Source organism: Myotis myotis, unplaced genomic scaffold, assembly GCF_014108235.1.
Source record: "Myotis myotis isolate mMyoMyo1 unplaced genomic scaffold, mMyoMyo1.p scaffold_m19_p_2, whole genome shotgun sequence".
Classification (NCBI taxonomy): Eukaryota; Metazoa; Chordata; class Mammalia; order Chiroptera; family Vespertilionidae; genus Myotis; species Myotis myotis.
In genome coordinates this window covers 164,120,874-164,139,561 of record NW_023416324.1, presented here as the reverse complement: position 1 = coordinate 164,139,561, position 18,688 = coordinate 164,120,874, and the positions used below count along the sequence as shown (strand labels likewise).

At 41.3% G+C, this 18,688-nt stretch overlaps 2 protein-coding genes across 23 annotated transcripts in view; both read left to right on the top strand.

Annotated features, from left to right (window-relative positions):
* Nucleotides 1-18,688, top strand: part of DLG1 (discs large MAGUK scaffold protein 1) — a 291,832-nt gene that overhangs the window by 104,377 nt on the left and 168,767 nt on the right. The window lies entirely within an intron of this gene.
* Nucleotides 2,852-4,007, top strand: LOC118677034 (receptor-binding cancer antigen expressed on SiSo cells-like). The gene has a single exon (XM_036351784.1). It carries the CDS (start codon nt 2,999-3,001, stop codon nt 3,635-3,637), a length of 639 nt encoding a protein of 212 aa, XP_036207677.1. The 5' UTR covers nt 2,852-2,998; the 3' UTR covers nt 3,638-4,007.

Genomic DNA, 18,688 nt, shown 5'->3' with positions numbered 1-18,688 from the left:
AAGTTTTACTTTTGGGGGCTTCACACTACTTATGTTCTTAATTTGGAATAATTATAATATAGGAAAAGTGGCCTATGCATTGTTAAGCCCTCCTGAGTTTCACACCACAGAATTTCTTCTATTCTTACATTTAGGATCAGTTGATGGCAATCTGCCCTTAGCATATCCAAGCTCTGTTCCAATCTAGACCAAATTTTATATTCAGCAAGGTTTTTAAAAAATCCAGCACAATACTTCTAGACTTTCCTACCTGATTAGCTCCTAGATAAAAAGTTTTAACCACTTGGCAATATTATTTTTATTAATGAAAATAGTAGTTACAAACTTTGAACAGCTGTGAAGTAGTGTAGGTCACTTTGAATGTGTGTTTAGCAACTGTCCCTTTATTTTAGACTACTTGAAGATCCCTAATATGGATCACTATAAATATTCAAATTGGGTTCTCCCATCGCCCCAGAGTCGACATATCAGATTAAGCTTCAGATGGCAAAGTTCTCTTCCTTAAGAGTGAATGGAATAGACATGATGACTTATAATTGAAATAGAACAATAAATTTTTTTCTCTATATTGAATTGGGGTAACATTGGTTAATAAAATTATATAGGTTTCAGCTGAACAATTTTATAATACATCATTTGTATATTGTATTGTGTGGTCACAGCTCCAAGTCAAGTCTCCTTCCATCACCATTTATCCCCCCATACCCTCTTCTGCCTCCCCCTACACCCCTTTTTCTCTCTGGTAATCGCCATACTGTTGTCTGTGTCTCTGAGGGGTGGTGGTGGTGGTGGTTTTTTATTTGTTTTAGGGGATTGATTTTTTTGTTTCTTGAGGGGGTTTGCTTAATCCCCTCATCTTTTTTCACCCAGTCCCACAACCATCTTCCCCTCTGACAACTGTCAGTGTGTTCTCTAAAATTTTAATATGAGTGGATATTAGCCACATAAGTTAAATAATCTTTTTAGAGGAAAAAACCCTGTTCTAAATTAAAATACAGAAAAACACTGTCCAGATACCCATGTGGAAAATATAAAGGCTGATTTGTATAAAAAGAATACTCTTCTAAACAAATGCATTCTGGATTATAAAAGATTTAAATTTTAGAATTGTGCATTGGATATATTGTCTAAAGACTATAATAGTATCAACCTCATTGAGTTAATTGTATTATCTTATTTAATATATCTAACCTACTTAGAACAGTGCCTGGCAACTGCTATTATTATTTTATTACATTATTATTATTTTATTTTTATACTAGAGGCCTGATGCCCAAAATTCGTGCAAGGGCCTTGGCCCCACCCACATGGCTTTCTCCGGAAGGAAGGACATCTGGACTGATTAGCATATTATGCTTCTATTATTATAGATTGCTTAACTTGGATAGTGTGTGGACAAATTCAAATATAGATAATTAGGAAGTGCATCACCTAGGTTAGTGTAGTTAGTTCAAGCATTCAGTAAATAGTGTTGACTGAACAAGTTAATTAAGAGCAAGCTGTACACTTTTTTAAGAGCTACGCCCAGCACTTTCAATTGCAGGATATAAGGGAGGGCCCCAAAGAGCACCTCAAATTCTCCTTGAGACCACCAATTCCCTGACTTGCCTCCCCTCCTAACACTCCCTTCTGCAAATTACTAAAGCAGTCACAAGTAGAAACTAAATTTAACTGACTATCTACCTTTTACCAAGTTCCCCAAGCACACCATCAGGACTAATTTTATTATTTTTTAAATATACTTTTATTGGTTTCAGAGAGGAATAGAGAAGGAGAGAGAGATAGAAACATCAATGATGAGAGAGAATCATTGATCAAGCCCGCAACCTGGGCATGTGCCCTTGGCCAGAATTGAACCTGGCACCCTTCAGTCCGCAGGCTGACACTCAATCGACTGAGCCAAACGGGCTGGGGCAGGACTAATTTTATACTGCACATTCCTTTTAACCTTAATCACCACACCTGGCATTCGTCTGAGACTACAACCTTCACAAAAAGTGAAACTATTGTCTGTTACACCCCATGCACTTTGGGACCAACAATGGGTTGTCTTCCTTGCTTATCGTATTGATATTTATGGATCATTGTATTTCCTCTAAAAATAAATGCAGATGTAATGAGATGGTATTTTCTACTTCCCCTTCTTTTCTAGTCATCTCCATTTCTCCCAGTCACTCCTAATTCTTTGATATCTTTAACTTCCAGGATCTTGTTTTTTTTCTTTCATTAGAACAGTGGCCGGCAAACTGCGGCTCGCGAGCCACATGCGACTCTTTGACCCCTTGAGTGTGGCTCTTCCACAAAATACCACGTGCGGGCACGCACGTATAGTGCTATTGAAACTTCATGGTCCATGCACAGAAGTCGGTATTTTGTGGAAGAGCCACACTCAAGGGGCCAAAGAGCCGCGTGTGGCTCGCGAGCCGCAGTTTGCCAACCACTGCACTAGAATGACCTACTTAAATGGTTATATTCAAGAATCCATTAGCTTTGACTATATCAGCTATTTTCTAACCTTTTTCATCTTATGCACACATAAACTAATTACTAACTTCTGCGGCACACCATAAAATACTGTTTTTGCCAATCTAACAAAAAAGGTAAAATTTTGATATATTCACACTGGACAGCTATTGTTGTGTTGGCTGTTGTCATTTTTTAAAATTGACAATCTAAGGGAAAAGAGGTCAGTTCCCCTGACTAAATAGTCAGGTATTGCATGTTTTAAAAATTCTTACAGCACACTGTTTGAAAATCGCTGGACTATATATATCACTTACAAAATCTCAGTTGCAAGCTTTCAAACTATCTGACTAGCTCTTTCTTTTCAGCTCACTTCCCCTACTACCAAGATTTTTTTATATATACCCTATGAAGACCTCCAGCTCAGCTTTTTATTGTTTATCATTTCTTTTGTGCTTCCACTTGCCTTCTTGCCTTGCTCAGATTCCTTGGTCCATGACTATAAACCAGGGGTGGGCAAGTTTTGGTTCCCATCATGGCTATCACACAGTTTCGGTTATTTAAAGTTTGTACCTGCTTAGCGACATTATTCTCCTTCCTAAAGAGATTAATATGCAGATCTGGCAGAGGATGGAAATTAAGTGGAGACCAAATAACTTTGCCAACTACAGTTGATTATTCATCAGTTCCAAAACAGACAGATATTGAAGAGTGGACTTCCTGGGATGAAGATGCTCCCACAAGTATAAAGATTGAAGGAGGGAATGGGAATGTGGCAACACAACAAAATGCTTTGGAACAACTGGAACCTGACTATTTTAAGGACATGACACCTACTATAAGGAAAACTCAGAAAATCATTATTAAGAAGAGAGAACCATTAAATTTTGGCGTCCCAGATGGTAGCACAGGTTTCTCTAGTAGATTAGCAGCTACACAAGATATGCCATTTATTCATCAATCACCTGAATTAGGTGACTTGGATACCTGGCAGGAAAATACCAATGCATGGGAAGAAGAGGAAGATGCAGCCTGGCAAGCAGAAGAAGTTCTGAGGCAACAGAAGATAGACAGAGAAAAGAGAGCAGCGGAACAGCAAAGAAAGAAAATGGAAAAGGAGGCACAGCGGCTAATGAAAAAGGAGCAAAACAAAATTGGTGTGAAACTTTCATAACAGATGTTCTTCAAATGTCATAATGCCAGTGGGAGAAATATGAAATCCACAACCCAAGCAACATTTGTATGAATCTAAGAGTATTTCCCGAATACAAACACACTGTTTGATTTAATGCATTCATCAGGCCATTCAGGACACTAGGATTCTGTCAAAGTACCTTGAACTTGTAGTGATTGAGACTCAAAAGAACAAAAAGACTTATGAGACAATATTTTCTTCAACATGTTCCATTATAAGACAGTTGTTTGCTGTAAGCAAATTATTACAAATGGAATATACCAGTACCTCTTCAAGCTGGTGTTTCTAGCTGAATGTGTGACTTGAGGGCCACAATGGGTTCTTAAACTGGACTGGAGGGCCGGAACAAAAGCATGGATGGAGTGTTTGTGTGAACTAATATAAATTCAAAGTAAACATCATTACATAAAAGGGTACTGTCTTTTTTTTTTTTTTTTTTAGTTTTATTCATTTCAAATGGGCCGGATCCAGCCTGCGGGTCATAGTGTGCCCACGGCTGCTATAAACACTGTCTTTTGTAATCTCAGCTCTCTCTTGCCCTTCTGTCACTTCATTGATAAGATCCAACCTGACTGATTGCAGGTCTGCTCTGCCTCTTGCACACTGACAAAGCAGCACATCAAATACCTGTTTTCTGGCCCTCATTCTCAATTGATAGTCTTACTCTGTATTTGGGCCTGTTAAAATAAACTATACATCTGTGTTCCCAAAGCTCACCCCTTTGCTTCTGTATTAGAGCTTAGGGCCCTTCGACTATTCATGGACTTCTGAAATTCTCTCTTCTGCATTATCTGTGTTTCCCCATATACTGGATCATTCTCATCATACATACTGCTATAATACCTCTCATTAAAATAACCCACCAAAAGAAACCTCTTTTGAAGTGTAGATTGTCAAATCCAATAATCAGTTCTTAATCTTCATTTTACTTAATCCTAGTTTTTACACAATTGACTACTGCCTCCTTTAAATTCTTTACTGTTTTGACTCTTGAACACCCCTTTTTGTATATTCCCCCAACCTCAGTGTCCTTTGCAGTATATTCCTCCTCTTTCTACTACTAATGTTAATAAGGGCTCAGTCCTTAAACGTCTCTCTTTTTATACTCACATTTCAGGTGATTTCATTCAATCCTGTGCCTTTAAATAACAATTATTTATATCTTTAGCCTGTACACTAAATTTGTATATCTAGCTTCCTACTCATCTCCAGTGGAATAAGTATTGGAAAATTAGCATGTCAAAAACAGAGTTTCTAATTTTATTCTCATCTTCAGTATACCATTTATTGAGATGCTGAAGACAATAATGGTTGGCACCATCTTCTATTCCTTTTTCCTTTGCTCTACATTCAGTCTAATAGCAAATCCTATTGAGTCTATTTCAGGATATATTTATGACCTGACCACTTTTTACCACTTTTACAACTACAAATTAAAGTTGACCCTTGAACAACATAGGGCTTAGGGATACCAGCTCTCTATGCAGTTAAATATTCGTGTATAAATTTTGACTCCCCGAACACTTAACTACTAATAGCCTGCTGTTGAACAAAAGTCCTACATAACATAAACAGTTGGTTAGCATATATTTTATATGTTATATTTGTTATATTCTGTATTCTTACAACTTAGTAAGCTAGAGAAAATGTTATTAAGAAAATCATAAGAGAAAATTCATTTACAGCACTGTACTGTATTTATCAATACTATAAGTTTACATCATCTGTTTACAACATAAATCATCTGTATCTACATCAATATTGTCTAGTATATGATACAAAATACTGTAGACCAGTGGTTCTCAACCTGTGGGTCGCCTAAGACCACCAGAAAACATATATATAATTACATATTGTTTTTGTGATTAATCACTATGCTTTAATTATGTTCAATTTGTAACAATGAAATTGGGGGTCACCACAACATGAGGAACTGTATTAAAGGGTCACGGCATTAGGAAGGTTGAGAACCACTGCTGTAGATGTTATATGTATTATTAACACTAGACATCAAAAATAAAAAGATAATTTGAGAAAGAAATTTATATTTATTTACAGATATAACAAAGAAGCAGCAGTATGGTTGCTTTATTGTAGCCTAGTGTATTAGATATGATTACTTCATGGTAGCCTAGCCTATACATCAATGAATGAATTGTTATAAAATATTTATGACATACAGTATTACAATCATATTCATAATACAGTATTATTAAATTTGTTACTTTTTAAAAAGAAGAAACCACGTATCCTATATAATAGAAGGATAATATGCAAATCAACCGAATGGCAGAACAACCGGTTGTTATGATGCGCACTGACCACTAGGGGGCAGACACTCAACGTAGGAGCTGCCCCCTGGTAGTCAGTGCGCTCCCACCCAAGGAGCGCCACTTAGCCACAAGCTGTGGAGCAAGCCTAAGCTGTCAGTCAGATATTCCCCGAGGCCTCCCGGACTGCTAAAGGGCACAGACCGGGCTGAGGGGAACCCCCCCCCCCTAAGTGCACGAATGTCATGCACCATGCCTCTAGTCTGTAATAATAGGCTGATATGCGGTTTCTCCAGTTACAAGAGAGAGAGGCATACTGTAAAGTAATTCTTTGAAAGCAGTGCTATAAAACAGTAAGAAAACTAACATTATTTTATATTAAACTAGGGGCACAGTGCATGAATTCATGCACCTTGAAAGGAACTGTGGGCCACGATGCTGCAGTGGACACAGGGCCAGGTCTCAGCTCATCCTTTGCACCCCCACTGAGCCCCCCCACTGCAGCTCCTGGTCCCCTGTCTGCCGGCAGTCCTGCTGTCACTGCTCCCACTCACTGACAGCACCGGCCCCACTCGCACCCACTGACAGCGCAGAGCCATTGGAGCTGGCACCAGCAGTGGGTATGAGTGGCAGCTATTGCCCCGATCACCCCTCAGGAGCAGGGGGAGGTGGAGAAGCCCTCAGGGGCAATCGGGGCCAGCAGCTTCTGCTCACACCCGCTGATGGCACCGAGCAATTGGGGCCAGAGCTGTCAGCGGGTGCGAGCGGGGCCAGCGCTGGCAGTGGGTATAAACAGCGGCTTCAGCGCCGGCAGCAGGTGCGAGCGCTGTGCGGGACTGCGGCGCGCAGGAGGAAAGAAATTTTAGTAACCACCAGAGGCTCACCCCAATGACAGTGACCGGTGCCTCACCTTATTCTGGTGCCCCCACTCACCTGCTCCACCATCCTATTGCAGCCAACGCCGCCATGTTTCGCACGTGCCCCCTGGTGGTCAGCACACGTCATAGTGACTGGTTGTTCGGTTGTTCCGCCATTTGGTCTATTTGTATATTAGGGTTTTAAATATATAGACTAGAGGCCTGTTGCAGGAAGATTCCTGCAAGAATAGGGCTTCCTGAGGCCAGAGCGAAGCAGAGAAGAGAGCGAAGCCCGCCAAGGGGGCTTCGCTCCCTTCTCCACTGCCTTGCTTCCTCCCTTCTCCGCTGCCTCGCTCCCTTCCATCTCTGCCGCTACACTCCCTCCCATCTCCCCTGCCTCCCTCCCTCCCATGTCCACCACTTCGCCACTGCCTCACTCCCTCCGTCTCCGCTGCCTCGCTCCCTCCCATGTCCACTGCCTTGCTCCCTCCCTTCTCTGCCACTTAGCTCTCTCCCATCTCCGCTACCTCAGCTCCGTTCCCTTCTCCACTGCTTCGCTCCCTTCTGCAGCACTTGGCTTCCTTCTACCCTGTCTTCAGTCTTCACTCCTCACCTGTGTATGCAAATTAACTGCCATCTTTGTTGGGTTAGTTTGCATATTGCTCTGATTGGCTGGTGGGCATAGCGGGGGACGGTCAATTTGCATGTTTCTCTTTTATTATTGTAGATTATCACTTACTATATGCCTTTGTAAGAATAGGCTATCCACTTCCATGCAAATCATGCACTTGATGAATACTCAGAGGATGATGATGATGAGGGAGAAGATAAGCTCTCCACTTTCATCAAATCATGCACATGATGTTCTACATGATGAATACCTAGGGGATGACAATGACGACGACTACACACAATGTCTAAAAATGTTGTCATAGTTATTAGATTATCACATGAACAGACACACAACAGATAAGTTTAATTGTACTGCATGATGATTGCCTATTATTCATTAAGTGGGAATAGATCATCATAAAGGTTTTCATCCTCCTTCATTTTGAGTAGGCTGAGGAGAAGGAAGAGGAGGGGTTGGTCTTGCTGCCTCAGGTGACAGAAACAGAAGAGATGGAGGAAGTGGAAAGAGAGGCAGTAGAGGCAGGCACATGATATAACTTTGTGGAAACACATGGTAATTTTTTGGACTTTTTTGCTTTTTCATTTATCTGAAAATGTTTCTATATGATACCAATTTTTCTCTACTATTTGCTTTATTTTCAGTGTCCATATCATAGAAAGGTCTGTGTCAAAAAGTAAGTCTAAAGCACTCTTGAACAATTGAAACCATTTGCTAGATTGTCTAATGTCAATTTGTTTTCTGGTACTGCTTCTTCATTGTCTTCCTTATTGTCTGGTACTGATTCAGAAGCACTCATCTGCATCAGCATTTTTTAATTTTTTTTTTTTTTTTTTTTGTCATATCCACAATCTCTTCCTTGGTTTCCTTGATTGACTTTGTTGTAAAACCTGTAAAATCATGCATAATATCTGGACACAATTTTCTCCAGTAGGAATTGTTTCAGGCTTGGTGGATTTCACAGCTTTTCCTGATCAGTGATGGCATCTTCAATCCTTCCAGACTTTCAGGATAGTCTTTCTTTTGTGGTCCTCTTCCATAGCATTGATGATCCTTTTCATAGAGTACTGTGTATAATGAGCCTTAAAGGCAGGGGTCCTCAAATTTTTTAAACAGGGGGCCAGTTCACTGTCCCTCAGACCGTTGGGAGGATCGGACTATAGTTTAAAAAAAAAACTATGAACAAATTCCTATGCACACTGCACATATCTTATTTTGAAGTAAAAAAACAAAACGGGAACAAATACAATATTTGTATTTGCATGTGGCCCGCGGGCCGTAGTTTGAGGACCCCTGCTTAAAGGTCCTTATGACCCCCTGATCCAGAGGCTGAATTAGAGAGACAAATGTTTGGGAGCAAGTAGACCACTTCACTGCCTTCGGTATTAAACTCATGCTGTTCTGGGTGGCCAAGTTCATTGTCTAATTTCAAAATAATTTTAAAAAGCAATCCCTTACTAGCAAGGTACTTCCTGACTTCAGGGACAAAGCATCAGTGAAACCAATCCAGAAGAGGGTTCTTGTGCAGGCCTTCTTATTGTACAAACAAAAGACTGGCAGCTGGTGTTTTTTTTTTGTTTTTTTCTTTTTCAAGGCCTGGGAGCTAGTAACTTTATAGATGAGGGCAATCATGATTATAAACCCAACTGCATTTGCAAAAAGAAGTAGAATTAGTCTCCCCTCCTGCCTTAAATCCTGATGTTTGCTTTTTTCTCCCTTACTAATAAATGTGCTTTGTGGCATTTTTTTTTTTTCCAGAATAGAGCACTTTTGTCTCTATTAAAAACCTGTTCAAGCAAATCTTTTCTCTTCAGCAATTTTCTTAATGGCTTCTGGAAACTCATCTGTTGCCTCTTGGTCGGCAAAGACTGCTTCTCCGTTATCTTGACATTTTTAAAACGAAAACTCTTTCTAAAATAACAAATCATTCTTTGCTGGTATTAAATTCTCCTACTTTAGACCCTTAATGTTCCTTTTGCTTTAAGTTGTCATATAACAGTGGTTCTCAACCTTCCTAATGCCGCGACCCTTTAATACAGTTCCTCATGTTGTGGTGACCCCCAACCATAAAATTATTTTCGTTGCTACTTCATAACTGTAATTTTGCTGTTATGAATCATATTGTAAATATCTGATATGCAAGATTTATTTTCATTGTTAAAAATTGGACATAATTAAAGCATAGTGATTAATCACAAGAACAATATGTAATTATGTGTTTTCCGATGATCTTAGGCGACCCCTGTGAAAGGGTCGTTCGACCCCCAAAGGGGTCATGACCCACAGTTTGAGAACCGCTGTCATATAATGACTTGGTGTTCTTTTCTTTTTTTTGTTTGTTTTTTTTAAAATATATTTTATTGATTTTTTTACAGAGAGGAAGGGAGAGGGATAGAGAGTTAGAAACATCGATGAGAGAGAAACATCGATCAGCTGCTTCCTGCGCACTCCCTACTGGGGATATGCCCGCAACCAAGGTACATGCCCTTGACCGGAATCAAACCTGGGACCCTTCAGTCCGCAGGCCCACACTCTATCCACTGAGCCAAACCGGCTAGGGCTGTTTTTTTTTCTTGAATCATATTAGTCTATGGGTATGCATTTCAATATGAGATAAGAAGGTATTTCTCACAAAAAAAATAAGCTTTTCACATCTGCTGACATAACTATAGTGATGGCTTCACGAAATTTCTTTTCTTTCTTTACAATGGTCCTTATGATGGATTCATTTAAATGAATCCAGCTCTTAAAATGGAGGGCAACCACAGCTGCAGACCCCAGTCTACAATGCATATCTAGCAATTCAACTTTGTCTTGTAATGTCATGATTTTTATCCACTTCTTGGGAGCACTTTCAGGATCACTGTGGTGTTATTGAAGGTTTACAGTGGTGCACTAAACACAGTGAGAAATGCACATGAACAATGAGAGATCACTTTTTACTGCAATACATATTTTTCTGGAGAGAGAACTGCTCATGTGGAAATGATTAGTATCACATGGTGTTTTAAGCAGCTACTGGAAACATTTGAGGTCAATGCAATTGCAATAGAAGGTGGCTATGAAATTATTACAGTTAAGTTTATGCAGTTATAATTTAACTAGAGGCCAGGTGCACGGATTTGTGCATGGGTGGAGTCCCTCAGACTGGCCTGTGCCCTCTCGCCATCCAGGACCCCTCGGGGGATGTCGGACTGCCGGAAGCAGCAGGCGGCTGGGGAGAAGCCCCAGCTGGGGCCAGGCGCAGCTCCGCTGCCACTCATCCCAGCCCCACTGCACCTACCGCCGCTGGCCGCCGCCACTCAGTAGTGCTGCTGTGAAGGTGGGAGAGGCTCCTGCTGCCGCAGCTGTGCTCGCCAGCTGTGAGTCCAGCTTCTGGCTGAGCAGCGCTCCCGCTATGGGAGTGCACTAAGCACTAGGGGGCAGCTCCTGCATTGAGCGTCTGCCCCCTGGTGGTTAGTGCATGTCATAGCGACCAGTCGTTTGGTTGTAACGGTTGCTTAGGCTTTTATATGTATAGATAGATAGATAGATGTTGTATCTTTACATTTCTTTACATTTCTCTCATCCATGAATGGCACCAGGTAAGTGTGTAAGTTTTATAAATTTTAACTTTATATATAGTAGATTTGTATATATTTTATGGTAGTAAATGATAAAACAGACTAATATCTATATATATTTTATGCATTCATAACATACCTAACTTTTTCCTAACTTTTGATATTTCTATGCTATGTGGTTCGTAAGTTTTTTCAAATTGTCACAATCTCCAAAATTTTTTCCAATATGTTTATTGAAATAAATTCACATATAAGTGGACCCATGCAGTCCAAACCCATGTTATTCCAAGGTCAACTGTATTTGATTTGTTGCCTGACTACAGCAGTAAACATCTGCCTGCTCTCCCTGTGTCTGTTCTTTCCTCTCACCAGTCTGTTCTTCACCTAGCAGCCAGTCTTCCGTACAGAATCTCAGTTCATGTCAGTACCTTGATTTTAACCCTCCCATAGGTTCTAATCCAGTAGATAATAAAATACTTATTTACTACTAAGGGCCCAGTGCACGAATTCGTGCACCTTGAAAGGAACTGTGGGCTCCAAGGCTGTGGTTTGCACAGGGGCAGGTCTCGGCCCATCCTCTGCGCCCCAACCTGGCCTCTCCCGCCGTGGCCTCCAGTCCTCTGTCTGCCGGCAGCCCTGCTCCCACTGTTGCTCCTACACGCTGACAGCACCAAGCGATTGGGGCCAGCGCCAGCAGCGGGTCAGAGTGGGGCCAGTGCCGTCAACGGGTGTGAGAGGAGGCTGCTGCCTCGATCACCACTCAGGAGCAGGGGAGATGGAGTAGCTGTCAGGGGCGATCAGGACCAGCAGCCGCCGTTCACACTTGCTAACGGTGCCAAGGGATCAGAGCTGGTGCTGGGTGCTGTCAGGGGCAGTGGTGCAAGTACCCAGTGGGACCGCGGTGCACAGGAGCAAAGAATTTTCAGTTACCACCAGAGGCTTGCCCCAATGACAGCAACCGGTGCCCTGCCTTGGTCTGGTGCCCCTGCTCACCTGCTCCACCATCCCTCCACAGCCAATGCCCGCCATGTTCTGTGCTCTGCCACCTGCTGCCAACGCCCGCCATGTTCCATGCACTCCCCCTGGTGGTCAGTGCACGTCATAGTGACCCGTTGTTTGGTTGTTCCGCCGTTCGGTCTATTTGCATATTAGGGGTTTTTATATATAGTCTAGAAGCCCGTTGCATGAAGATTCGCATAATAGGCCTTCCTTCCCCTGGCTGCTGGCACCAGTTTTCCTCTGGCACTCGGGACCCAGGCCTTTGGTCCAGCCGCAGCGAGGCTTGGCTGCTCCGCTGCTGCCACAGCGAGGCTTGGCTTCTCTGCTGCAGCCACAGTGGAGAAGCCAAGCCTCTTCAGTCTTCAGTCTTCACTCTGGCCAGAGCCTTCGGTCTTTACTCCGTGTCTGCGTATGCAAATTAATCACCATCTTTGTTGAGTTAATTTGCATAGTCGCTCTGATTGGTTGATGGGCGTAACAGAGTGACACCAGTTTTTATGTTTCTCTTTTATTAGTGTAGGTAACCCAAAAGACCCTGTATAATCTAGCCCCTGGCAATATTTCCAGTCCCATTTTCTATTGTTCCCTTAATCTACTCTAGCTCACTGAACTTGTTCCTGTTCCTTAAAAAATCCAGTGTGTGGCCATCTCAGAGCCTTATCTTGTTGTTTCCTCTGCTTGGAGCATCTCTCCCCCAACCCCCAGATATTCTCATGAGTCGTTCTCTCACTTCCTTCAGATTTCTGCTCATTTGTTGTCTTCTCAGAAGGCCTTCCCAGATTTTTATCTAAGGTAGCAGGCATTCCTTCACTCCAAACATCACCCTGTTTTATGTTTAACACGTTAAGCGCCATGTCAGTCACCAGTGACTGAAACGGGAAGGAAGACAAAACAGAGTTGGTGCTTAATGTGTTAAAAAAATGTTTTGCCTCATAGTAGCTAATGCAGTCTGATCCTTTATTAACACGTTAAGCACCATGTCTGTCACTGGTGACCGAAACGGAAAAGAAGAGAAAACAGGCTTGGTGCTTAACATGTTAATGCAAATTTTTTATCTGAATTCTCCCTGAGACCTTCTGTGAGGCTTATATCACACTTTATCTAGTGTTATACTGATTCTCTAGCTGGTGGTTTTCTTTATATTTACTGTTCTGGGGAGAACTATGTTCTAGGAAAAAAGAGGAGAGGAAACCATTCAGTTTCCTTAAATTAGGATGGCTGTATCTCATTAACCGAACTGGAGCACTTTTGATGAAAAGAGGGGACTATTCATACCTAAATTGGGACAAGAGACATAAATATAGACTTCCCAGGCAGACAAAGGCATATGGTACCATTAATCCTCTAACAGTTCCCACCAGGCAGCTGGTGGGAATATTCACACTAAGACATCTTCATCTTAGACCACCTGGATTGGCCTAACTTTATCTGTTCAAGTTTCATATACATTTAGCCTAATGCCTAATGATAACGGAGTTTTGAAGTGATGACCAAATATAAATTTTTTCTGCATTTCTAAGGAGTGAAATTGCTTATATTTAGGAGTATAATGTCTTTGTATTAAACTAGAATATACACAGTAGGTAGAGAATCTGAAACTACTTTGGAAATGCTGACTCTGATAGTAGGATAGTTTCCAGGAGAATGGGTAGAAACAGTCTCCTTTGGGTATTGACTAACCAAACCCATCAAAATTAAGTTAAAAACTCTATTATACTGGTTGCGAGATGCTGCATTTTGACAGAGTTTAGTTTTCTACTCAAAAGGCCACTAATTTTATATGATTAACACCATGACTCAGATTTGGAACTTGTTTTCCCTTTTCACCCAAAGAATATTGTGGACTTTTTTCAGGGAACCTATATGTCTACCTACTAAAAAAATACATTAAACGATGTTTAAGACCTAGTCATTTGCACATTAGGACAGTTTAGAAAAACATAGAGATGAAGATTAAATAAAAAGTAATTGTTTATAATCTATACTAATAAAAGGGTAATATGCTAATTAGGCCAGACATCTTCCAGACAACCTTCCAGACATCCTTCCGGACAAAGCCATGGTGGCGGGGCCGAGGCAGAGGCGGTTAGGGGTGATCAGGTCGGCAGGGGACGGCAGATAGGGGCTGTCAGGCTGGCAGGAAAGGGCAGTTAGGGGCGATCAGGCTGCAGGCAGAGTGGTTAGGGGCGATCAGTCAGGCAGTCAGGTGAGCGGTTAGGAGCCAGTGGTCCCGGATCACGAGTGGGATGTCTGACTGCCAGTTTAGTCGGACATCCCCCAAGGGGTCCCGGATTGGAGAGGGTGCAGGCTGGGCTGAGGGACCCCCCCCCCCCCCCCCCCTTCTGTGCATCAATTTCGTGCACCGGGCCTCTAGTCCTATATAATAAATAGACCAAACGGTAGCATAACTGAACACTATGACATGTGCTGACCACCAAGGTGTGTGTGCGGAACGTGATGGGCGTTGGCCGCAGTGGGATGGTGGAGCAGGTGAGCAGTGGCGCCAGACCAAGGTGGGGCGCCAGTCGCTGTCATCGGGGCCAGCCTCTGGTGGTTATTGAAAATTCTTTGTTCCTGTGTGCCACGGTCCCACCTGGCGCTCACACCTGCTGCCAGCGAGAGCCCCACTCACACCTGCAGCCAGCGCCAGAGACGCTGCTCGCACCCGCTGCCGGTCCCAATCACTCAGGGCCATCAGTGGGTGCCAGTGGCGGCTGCCAACCCTGATCGCCCCTGCGGGCTTCTCCACCTCCCCCTGCTTCTGAGGGGCGATCGGGACCAGCAGCCGCCACTCACACCCACTGACAGCACCTGTCCTGCTCGTACCCGCTGCTGGTGCTGGCCCCAATCACTCCATCCCATCAGCGCTTGGGAGTGGGGTTGCCAGTAGACAGGACTGGGCGCTGCAGCGGGAGGGGCCAGGTGGGGGCGTGGAGGATGGGCCGAGACGTGTCCCTGTGCCTACCACAGCTTCAAGGCCCACAGTTCCTTTCAAGGTGCACGAATTCATGCACTGGGCCCCTAGTAGTTAATATAAGCTTTTAAAAAATACCAAATTAATCATATAATCCAGCAATCATAATCCTTGGTACTTACCCAAATCAGTAGAAAATTTATGTCCACTCAAAAACCTGCACACAGATGTTTATAGCAGCTTTATTCTTCATTGCCCAAACTTGAAAACAACCAAGATGCCTTTCAGTAGGTAAATGAATAATTAAACTATGGTACATCCAGACAATAGAATGTTATTTCATGGATTTTTTAAAATGAAAAGACATGGAGTAACCTTAACTGCATTTTACTAAGTGAAACACACCAATCTGAAAAAGCTACATACTGTATGCTCCCAACTATATGATATTCTTGGAAAGGCAAATCTATGGAGACAGTAAAAAGATCAGCAGTTGCCAAGGGTTAGGAAAGTGGGAGGGGATGAATAGGTAGAGCACAGGATTTTTAGGGCAGTGAAACTATTCAGTATAATATTATATGGTGGGCATGTTTAAAGCCAGACACTGTGCAACACCAGAAGTGCACCCTAATATAAACTGTGAACTTTGGGTAATAATAGTTTGTCAATGTAGGCTCATCAGCTGTACAAATGTACAATTCTGGTGGCAAATGTTGATAAGCGGGGAAGCTATGCATGTATGTGTGCAGAGGTTTTATGCAAACTAATTTCTGCCCAATTTTGCTGAGAACCTGAAACTGCTCTAAAAAGTAAAGTCTATTAAAAACAAAATTAATATCTTAATGTAGATTAGGTTGGCTTTAGTTTGAAGACCTAAATGAGTGAAATTTGTATATAATCTCTACAAATAGGAAGTGTGTTGCATTCATCTTTGTAGCTTCTACATAGTATCATGATTGTTAGATGGCCCTTTTTTGTCAAGGACAAGTAGGTTTAAAAAAAAAAAATGCTGGAAAATTACTGACCTACATGCTCATGGGGTCAGGATAGGTGATTCAGCTTGTGCTACATTTTTGCCCTTTGTTTATTTTCAAGCAGTGTTTGTTTTCATGAGAATTTATTTTATACTTCTCATCACAACTGTATTTCAGTAACCAATTGGGCAATGATTTTTTTAATGTCAGCTGCTAAAACATAAGCTTCACAAGATGTATGTTTTCTTCTCTTGTATAACCAGAGCCTAGCATGGTAAAAGCACTCTAGAAATATTTGTTGAATGAATAAACAAATGTGATATGTTGTTTATTTTCATTTAATCTGATTATGGCTGCAAGGAAGTTTGGCATTTCCAAATATAGTTTGGCCACTGTAGATTTCCCAAGCCATTTTTATGTAGAACTATGGCTTAAAAATTAGCAATTCTACATTGTGTAGGATTTTGTCAAATTGTGTATACTAGTATTTCAAAAGTAATTCAAAGCCGGCTGAGAAAAATTGAGGTGTATGTATTCTTACACATATAAAGGACTTAAATTCTTATTGTTAAAATTTGAGCCCTAGCTGGTTTGACTCAGTGGATAGAGCATCGGCCTGCGGGCTGAAGGGTCCTGGGTTTGATTCTGGCCAAGAGCACATGCCCGGGTTGCAGGCTCGATCCCCAGTAGGGGGTATGCAGAAGGCAACTGATCAATGATTCTCTATCATCATTCATGTTTCTTCTTCTCCCTCTCCCTTCCTCTCTGAAATCAATATATATATATTTTAAATTTGACTTAGCATTGTTTTCTCTAAAGATCTTTTACTGTGTTATTCTTTGTACTTCCTGGCACTGTTATTTAGATAACAATTTCAGCTTCCTTTTTGTGTCAAAATTTAGAATTTTGATAAAGGTAAAAATAGTTGTTCAAACTGTGGAGAATAGTAGCCTATAACTATTAATATACTTAACCCTTAAAAACAATTGGTGTGATACTTTTATAGGCACATGTAAATCAGTCAACAAAGAGTGGACTTGTTTTGTGCAAGTGTAAACCAACTGGCTATGACATCTGGAAGCAGTGGAATTTTAGGAGAAGCCTGGACACTACTTATTCTGCCCCTAGGTAAATTTATTTAAAAGATTTTTCTCCCTCACTCCTTAACAGGAGCCCTGCCAATTCATACTTTATCCTTTAGTAAACCCCAGTTTAGTTCTTTCTGAACTGTATTTACAGTATTGTGAAATCTAAACTGTGACCATTGACTCAGCCAGCACTGGAGTGTGAAGAAGTTGTTATGACAGGATGGAACTAATTGATTGCCCTACAAAATTTTTGTTGGTCCTGAGAAAATAAGATTATAATATGAGATTTGAATCAAATAGACCCATGCTTCATTTTTTTTTCTTTTTTATTGGTTTTCAGAGAGAGGGGAAGGGAGAGGGATAGTGAGAGAGAAACATCAATGAGAGCATCGATCAGCTGCCTCCTACACACCCCTCACAGGATGGAGCCCGCAACCCGGGCATGTGCCCTGACCAGGAATCGAACCAGTGACCTCCTGGTTCCTGGATCAATGCTTAACTGTTCAGCCATATAGGTCAGGTTATTTTTCTGTTTTTAAAGGAATAATCTTCATAGACCCATCTAATATATCAAAGTGTTATAAACTTGAAAAAGAAATCAGTTTGAAAGTATTTTGAAAGAGAGGAAAATCAAACAAGAAGCATACAGATTTTGATATTCTTTGTTTCAGCTAAGTACCATAGCTGATTGGAGATGGGGGGTAGAGGGAGGGGAGCAGAACAACGGTCATTTTAATCACCTTTTCCAAACTGAAAGACTATATACAGTATAGAGCTTAAATTCTTTCAGTTAAAAGAACACAGCTTTATTATATAGGCCTTTTTTATAAAAGTCTTTTAAAGAATTCTAGAGTAAACTTAAAATTTCCATATGTACTTTTTTGTTTTTTTAATTCTCACTTCCATTTTGGGGGAAGGAGTTGCTTTTTTTTATTATCATAGATTAAACATTGCAACATAATTAAACCAGTTGTGGTTAGTAAAAACTAAGCTGGGTGTCTTGAAGTCATTTTCTATTTTCTTCATTGACAATCAGTCTTTTTTCTTTTTTAAAGTGACACTGCAGCCTGTAGGCCAAATCCAGCCTGCCATCTGCTTTTATAAATAATGTGGAGTTATTTTTAATGTTTTTATTTTCTAATATTTTTATTTATTTTTTAGAGGGGGGGGGCGAAAGGGAGAGATAGAGACATCAATGTGAGAGTACAACATGGGCATGCCCTGACTGGAATCCAACCGGTGACCTCTCAAGGCATGGCATGGCACTCAACCAATTGGCCCACACTGGCCAGGCCTGTCAGTCAAGTTTAATTGGAATACAGCCATGCCTATTTGGGTATTGCCTGTGGCTACTTTCAAGCTACTACAGTAATGTTGGGTAATTACAACAGAAAGTGCATGGTCTCTGAAGTCTAAAATATTTATTACCTCGCCCTTTCAGAAAAAGTTCGCTAACCTTTGACCTAAGAGTTAATGAAGTTTTTTTTCTGCATTGTTATATATTGTCTTTCTATTAAAATATAGTAGTAACAATAAAGACAATACACTTTTTTTGAACTATTTTAAAGAGACAATATACTACTTGAGCATGCTGTCTTTAGATGATGATGGTCTGGGTTTAAATCTCTATTCTGCCATATACTAGGTGTACCGGTTAATAATGGCAGATTTTTAATCAAAGAAAACACGATAATTTCAAGAGAAACATCAAAAGTGCTTTATTCAAAGTAATGT

What these genes read in the sequence shown, in the direction of transcription:
- LOC118677034 (XM_036351784.1), top strand. Translation starts at nt 2,999, where the DNA reads ATGGCTATCACACAGTTTCGGTTATTTAAAGTTTGTACCTGCTTAGCG.